Genomic DNA, 8,332 nt, shown 5'->3' with positions numbered 1-8,332 from the left:
AGTGGTAAAGAAGACTTGGCAAATAAGAATATTGACATCGCTAATTACCATAAGTTTATTTGAATCAAGGTTCAAAAGGATACCAGCAAAAAAAGTTCTGTTGAACTTTTTAGAAGATGTTTTAAAATTTATCCATGCAGCACAGAATGAGACGTTTTTAATGAACAAAGTTGCATTCATACATATTTGGTGTATTTGATGGATTTCGAAGGTAAGAATTGGTGAATATGCTAATTACTCACGTAGATAGAAAATCAGTTTTTGTGATCAGTTTTTGTGACAAAAAAGATTTTTCTTACCTTTAGATAAGGTCACTGTACACATCCAGTTGGAAAAATATATTTGGAAAAATCCCCTTCATAATTGCAAAATATCTAGTTTTGAGTTATCCTGACAAGTAAGTATACAGGTCACTGTCTGCGTCGAACACCGGCAACTGAAACATGAATCAACATCTGCTGCTGGCAATCTATCTATCACCGGATCTTTCCAGAATTACCAGTTTCATGAGAATTCCACTAAACAATTTTATGTAGTTATAATAATTTAATTCCATATTATGTAACTTTAATAATAAATGTTACGTAGGGATATTGGTATAGTCACAGAATACATACAGGTATAAGAAGTAGAAAAGTCATCAGAAGAGTTGAAGAACTAATGCTGACTACCGCAAGACACTCAAGATATGATCCAGAAAACAACACAGCCCATCGGTGTCTGGATACATTAAAACAAAATCTCTCCGTTTATTCAGGACGACTAAGGAGGTACAAAGTTAGTAACAACCGCAAAAGTGACAATGCTCTTTTTGAAAGTTCTGAAAAGGCGCTCTATCGAAAACTCAATTCCACTGTAGAACGTGTCGATAAGACTTACCCAAGCCAAGAAGAAATTCATGAGTTTTGGGGAAATCAACTTTCCACGCCAGCTGCTCTTAACAACAATGCTGGATGGATAGAAGATACGACACAGAACTGCCAACACTACATTACCACCCTTTACGAACCCTTCACTACTGAAGAAGTCTCAAATACCATCAAAGAGCTTCATAACTGGAAATCTCCTGGACCAGACGGAGTTCAAAACTTTTGGCTCAAGAAGTTTTGGAGTGTTCATGAATGCTTATCAACACTAATTAATCATGTTATTTCTAATCCGCAGGATATAACATCATTCCTAACTCAGGGAACCACTTATTTAATTCCTAAGGATCAAAATAACACCCAAGATCCAGCCAAATACCGCCCAATTACTTGTCTTCCAACTTTGTATAAATTGGTCACATCCTGTGTAGTCCGGCGTATCTACCAACACTGTGCTCTGAACAATATCATAGAGCCTCAACAGAAAGGATGCGCTAAGGGTTCCATGGGTTGCAAAGAACAACTCGTCATCGACTCAGTCATTTCTAATCAGGCATATTCCAAAAAGAGGAATCTTTTTACTGCCTTTATTGATTACAAGAAGGCCTTTGATTCAGTGCCGCATGAATGGCTTATAGATATATTGAGAATATATAAAGTCGATGATAATATAGTGACCTTTTTAGAGCATATAATGACGGAGTGGAAGACTAGAATTCACCTTCAAATACCTGGTGAAAATAACATCGAAACTGAAAATATCGCAATCAGCCGGGGCCTGTTTCAAGGAGATTCGTTGAGTCCACTGTGGTTCTGTCTAGCTATGAACCCACTATCTCAGCTATTGAACTCCACAGACGCAGGTTTTAGCATCAAAAATAACAACAATGTGGTGGCGAAGCTTAATCATTTATTGTACATGGATGATTTGAAATTAATGGCTTCCACTCGAAACCAACTCGATGAGAGGCTAAGAACTGTAGAAACTTTTTCTAATGATATTAGGATGCACTTCGGACTAGACAAGTGCCCAAGTGTCCATTCGGACAAGCGCGGAGAATTGACCATAAACAAATGAAAACAGAGATAACTACTGAGTTTATATGAAGGTTAAAACAGCTGCTTCGCTCACACCTTAATAGTAGAAATTTGTTTAAGGCACTAAACACCTACGCATGTTCCGTGCTTAGCTATTCATTTGGCATTGTTAAGTGGACAAAAACGGACATAGAAAATCTTCAGCGAAAAGTAAGAACGCACCTCACAAAGGCACAAAAACACCATCCAAAAAGTGCAGTAGAAAGAACGACATTACCACGGAATTTAGGAGGAAGAGGACTTATGGATATAGGTGAGCAATTAGACAAACAAATTGCTAATTTAAGATCTTATTTTCAGATGCAGGCTGAAACATCTACTCTACATCGCGCTATCTGCGCAGTAGATGACACAACACCGATAAAACTGAGGGAAGCAGAACTGCGCATAAACCACCTTACCAAGGACGAAAAAGTGCGCGCCTGGATAGGTAAACCTCTGCACGGGCGACATCCCAATGAGGTCAGCCAAGATTATGTCGACAATATAGCGTAGAACTACTGGTTGACATCAGGAAAGATGTTCCCTGAAACGGAGGGTTCATTACTGGCCATTCAGGATCAGGTTATACCAACCAGAAATTACCTGAAATATATAATCAAAGCCACTCATGTTCAAAACGACAGATGCCGATATGGATGTCAAGCACAAGAAACCATCCAACATCTTACAGGGGGCTGCCAGGCATTTGTTGCCAGGGGGCAACTGAGTACAAGGAACGGCATGACGCAATGGGAAAAATCCTTCATCAGGAGATAGCTATCAAGCTGGGACTTCTCGCCAAACCGACCATCTCCCATATTATCAATACGTCCCTAAGAGTATGCTTGAGGATGACAACTACAAGCTATACTGGGACCGCACTGTGCTCACAGACCAAACAGTGGCGCATAATAGATCAGATCTCGTATTAGTCAATAAATTAACGAGACAAACAACCCTCATTGATGTGGCGATTCCTAACAACAATAATCTACGTACTAAATTTACTGAAAAGATCGTCAAGTACAGAGATCTGGAAATTCAAATACGAAGACAATGGAGAATGCAAAGTACCCAGACTATATCGATTATTATGTCTACTACTGGAGTCATTCCGAAGACCCTCCTCGAAAGCATAAAAAAGCTGGGTCTTAATGAACATCTTTACAAGACCATGCAGAAAGCAGTACTACCCGCAACGACCAGATGTGTACGAAAATTTTTGGGAGATACACCTGCATACCAAGTCACCTAGGGCTCGATAACACGGAAAGAGTCCCACCAGAGCTCAATCCTTTTGATACCGTAGGTATCTGGGATGAGTCAATTTTCCCCTTAGAGGGAGTGTGAGCCGTATGGCTAAATCGTGATAGTGTTACTAATAAGTTATCACATTTTTTTGTCTTTATGGATTTTGCGGGCCATAGCCCATAAATTGCACCTTATAATCTACACGGATACACATTATACTATTATGTTCTTCGTAAATTAGCAATATAAACACAATAATGAACAGTATAATTTTTCTGCAACTACATTCACAAACATCTTCTTATCTCATTTTAAACGTTTATTACACCGATTGGCTTTGAGGCATCGACATACAGATGATAATTACAGGCTAGTTATATTTTAATATCCATTAGAAGTTAAATGAATATTTTCAAAATTGAGATTAAAAAAGTAATTTACTGCACCAAACTCCTTCATTTTTGCATTTGTCACATTATAATATTACCAATTCTAATTTATGTACTTTAAAAATGATGAATTTCCTATCTGTAGGTGTATAACTTTTATTTATTACATTAATAATGATCAAACATTATAGTAGGTACATCTTATTTTAAGAATGAACTAAAATTTTTAGTTGCATGTCTTACTGATAGATCCATCAAATATGATTTCTACTACTTTGTCTTCTAAATATCATTTTACCCCATTTGTCCACAATATCGGAAGATAGAAAAGGCTGTTTTTCAAAAGGCTGCCATCTGGTAATTTCATTGAAGTAGTTTTCATGCATACCTGTAAATACAAAAATATTAAATACACGAAGAAATTAAAAATGGTCTAGGAGTATTTGAATGCGAAACAAGAAATGACAAAGGTAACATATTAATTAACTATTTAGAAACCCACAAACTTTATGGAATAAAGTTTTTCTACAAGAAAAGCTCACAGAGAAAGTGAACGTAGATATCAACAGATGACAGATGGAAACACTAAAAACCATATTGACTACATATCGCCGGTCCGGAAGAAGAATGGCGTAACTGCAAATTTTGTCAATTCCCTGTTTATTGCGTAATTAACCCTGTGTATTGCGTAATACTGTGTACAGGTGATACAAAAGCTACAGAACTGTAAATATGTGCTGAGCCACTACAGGGTAGTTGCGTCGTTATTGAAATACGCGCCATTTTAGACCTTGTTTCAGATGAATAATGAATCAAGTGCAAATAGGGTTGAAAATGGGGGGATTAAATTAAGATAATAAAATTCGGACCAATAGTGATGAAAATAAAATCCATCGCTGTAAAAATAAACGGCATACCGATGATGGTTAGTCTTTATTTAATCACTGTTTTAAATATTTAAAAAATTATAGATGAATAATGACGCAACTGTAAATAGGGTTGAAAATGGGGGGATGAAATTAAGATAATGAAATTCGAACTAATAGGGTAAGAATAAACACCATACCAATGCTACTGTATTATTACTCACTTAATCTGTATTTTAAATATTTAAAAATCGTTTTTTTGCTCTCCTGAGAAATTTGACTTTTTGCAGTCGGGTACGTCATTCTTCCAGACCGGCGAATTTAAAAAAAAAAAGATAATAACACTAGGTATCATTACACTCAGTAATGTAGTCACAGTAATAAAGCCGTTCTTCAAGAAAAAAACCCAGCCAAAGTGGACATAAATACCAACAGATGGAAACATTATGAAACTGATATTGACTACATACTAAAAAACAACAAGAATATTATTAAACACAGTGATGTAGGTAGGAACTACAGAATAAGGCATTAATAACTGAAAAGGGAAGAAATGTGAACTCCATGGCTCCATAATCAAAACACTTTTAAATATTAGAAAAATAATAGCGAAACCAGACAAACACAAGCTGAAAATGCGAGCATTATCATAACGAAAACTTTGTTTATTTTACGTACTTAAATTCATAATATGGAAAATTGCTATTATGAAAAGTTGGTTAGAATTAAAAATTATGTTCTAATATGTAATTATATCATTCTAATTTAAATGCTGTGAACTATAACGGTACTTCTCTTGGTCGAAATTCATATTTTTTTTATATACCTCGTATAAAATTCATATTATTTGATATATGATGGTTGCATCTTAGATCTTAAACCATGAAGAGATATTTAAAAGAATAACTTTTCTTCGTCAAATTATAAATAAAAGAGTTATAAATGAAAATGATGTTTGTATCCGTAATTTGAGAACATTTTTCAAATATTTTTTTTTTCATTAGAAGGATGTAATTGCATATTATATTAAAACATAATTTTTTATTCCCAACAACATTTCATAATAACAATTTTCAATATTGTGAAATAGGTAAATAAAGATACTTTACTCTTTAGAGAAATTCATATTTTTTGATATACCTCGTATAATATAGATAAAATTTGATACCTGATGGTTGAATCATAGGTTTTAGGCCATGCAGAACTTTTTATGAATAACTTTTTTTCGTAAAATTAAACATAAAAAAGTTTCCCATAATATTATGTTCAACTTAATTAAGTGACACCCTGTATATAATATATAGGCGGGCCAAAGAAATGAGTTCACCTAAATATTTGGCAGTAGTTATTAGATTTTAAGAAAATGCCGAAACAGGTCGATTTTTATTACAATTTTTTTATACATAATTCACACTTAGTGAGGTCATCTATCTGGGCGTGATGACGTAATCGATGGTTTTTTTAAATTGAAATAGGGGTCGTGTGGTAGCTCATTTGAAAGGGTGTTCAATTCTCTATTCAGTAATATAAACATTAATATCATTATTTATGCAGGGTGGCCAAAAAAAATTTTTTTGAATTAAATTAATTGGCGCAAAAGGAAGAATGTAAGCAATTTATTTAATGTTGTTCTGAAGCTATTTTTAGGTAAATAAATAAATAAAAAAAAAATCATTTTTAGGTAAAATTGTGGCTTATTTCCCATTTAAATATACTCAATTTATTTAACTCAAAATACATTCTATTTCTGTCAGAAAATAGAAAAAAATATTTATTTGGGAAATAAACATTGCTTTTCGCTTAAATTAAATGTTCAAACTGCCATGAGGTAGGTGGGAGGCGGGATGTGATTTAATTTAAGCCTCGTAAGGCGGTGCGGGGTGCAGCTGCACCCGAGGCCTCGTTTTTCTCACCTATCTTTTTTAATAATTTTTTTTTTGATTTTTGTCGATTTTTGTATTAGCATTAAATTCAATTCTAAACGCATTCCACCCGTTACACCATTTAAAACTCTTTGAGTTTACGTGCTTTTTTGGAAAAATGACTGTACGGTGTAAATGACGAAAAATTTCATATCCTGAATTGGACGATTCTGATGTTCCACCTGGAGCTAACAGAGGTGCAGGACAACGTCGATGTTACTTATGTCAGAGAAAAAGACCGTAACTCCCGGCATAACTGTATTGTGTGTAAAAACTTTGTGTTGCTCACTCTGTGAAAAATTTCATGTGTTTGTCTTGCAACGATAATAATAATTTTTTTTAAGAATAAATGAGTACTTTGTTTGTAAAAGTATGTTTCATAGTATATAAACAAGTCTTAATTATCTTTAAAATCAATTTCCCCGACGTTTACATATAAAAAAATGGATATACGAATGGGGTGCAAATACACCGTTGTTTACGTAAGAATCTAAGCACTGCCTAAATAAACATTTTTTCTATGTGACAGCAGTACAATGTATTTTGAGTTAAATAAACTACATACATTCTTCTTTGTGCGTCAATTAATTCCATTCAAAAATTATTTTTTTGGTCACCTTGTATAAATAATGATATTAATGTTTATATCACTGAATAGAGAATTGGACACCCTTTCAAATGAGCTACCACACGACCCCTATTCCCATTTAAAAAAATCATCGATTACGTCATCGCGTCCAGATGGATGACGTCACTAGTATGAAATACATAGATATCAAAAAATTGTAAAATTCCCTCATCTTATGTAACCAGAGAAGGTTCCCATTGTTTTCAATCTGGTGGGATGTAGAGTAATATTTTTGGTATTATTTTATGTGCTATTAGATTGAAAACTTATGTCTAGTTGTACCAACAAATAAACGATTGATTTGGATTGCCCGTTTATTTTAAAATATAATTGTCAAAAGACTGTCAAATTAAAATCAGAAATTTTAAGGATTCTCCCAAAAAATATTAAATTTTAACCTTTTTCGAACGAAAAGTGTTCTGTTATTATATTTGATGGTAAAAATTTAATATTTTTCGGAAGAATCGTTAAAGTTTCTGTTTTTAATTGACAGTTTTTTTGACAATTATTATATTTTAAAATAAACGGGCAATCCACATCAAAAAATTAATCGTTTATTTGTTGGTACAACTGGACATTAGTCTTTTTCAAAAAATCATAATTTACAAATAAAAATCGACCTGTTTCGGTATTTCCTTAAAATCTAATAACCACTGCCAAATATCGAGGTGGACTCTTTTCTTTGGCCCACCCTGTATACATAAAATATAATGGCGTGTCCCAATAAAGAATGGCTCTAGGCCATATCTCAGGAACCGTTTATAGTACAGCTTTGAGAAAAAAATATTTATATCAAAAGTCGCCTCGTGAAAAGCCGGGAAATTATTTTCATAATTGTAGGTTCACCGCTAGAGGGCGTAATTGAATATCAAAAATTAAAAAATCAAAATTATGCAAAATTTGCCTAATGAAAGGGCACTGGAAATCCGATCATCGTATTCTTCATAAAATTCTGCGCATATTTGATTTCACAAGTTTAAGTCTACCTTTGCAAATAAGAGGTGGGGGTGAGTGGGAACCTTGTTATGAAAAAATGGGTGTAAGTCCGGTTCGGCTAAATCGAATTTTGCAAACTTGGTCTTGTTGAAAACAGCTCTTTTTCGTCAATGTAAGAGTTATAATTTCGAAACAGCCTATTAAGTAATATGCCAGCTAGGAGGCGTTATTTAATTATTTTCAGAAATCTAGTTTTCTTTGGAAAATATTAAATACAAGTATGCATTTTTAATCCTATATTACAAAATAAGATCAAATTGGCAACAGAATAGCGAAAACCGCATGTCGATACCTTTTTTTCTGTCTCGAGATATTTTAAGAAACGTGTACAGAA

The 8,332-nt window shown here is 33.8% G+C and overlaps 1 protein-coding gene across 1 annotated transcript in view; it reads right to left on the bottom strand.

The window, feature by feature from the left end:
• Positions 1–3,764: 3,764 nt before the first annotated feature.
• LOC126885096 (uncharacterized) overlaps positions 3,765–8,332 on the bottom strand; it is a 345,985-nt gene continuing 341,417 nt past the window's right edge. The window contains exon 5 of the mRNA XM_050651524.1: positions 3,765–3,974. Within this exon, the coding sequence (XP_050507481.1) occupies positions 3,841–3,974 (134 nt within the window). The 3' untranslated portion in view covers positions 3,765–3,840. The remainder of the gene's footprint in view (positions 3,975–8,332) is intronic.

This window comes from Diabrotica virgifera, chromosome 5 (assembly GCF_917563875.1).
Source record: "Diabrotica virgifera virgifera chromosome 5, PGI_DIABVI_V3a".
In the NCBI taxonomy this organism is placed as follows: Eukaryota; Metazoa; Arthropoda; class Insecta; order Coleoptera; family Chrysomelidae; genus Diabrotica; species Diabrotica virgifera.
The sequence above is the reverse complement of the archived record's forward strand: the minus strand, read 5'-3'. Positions and strand labels throughout refer to the sequence as shown.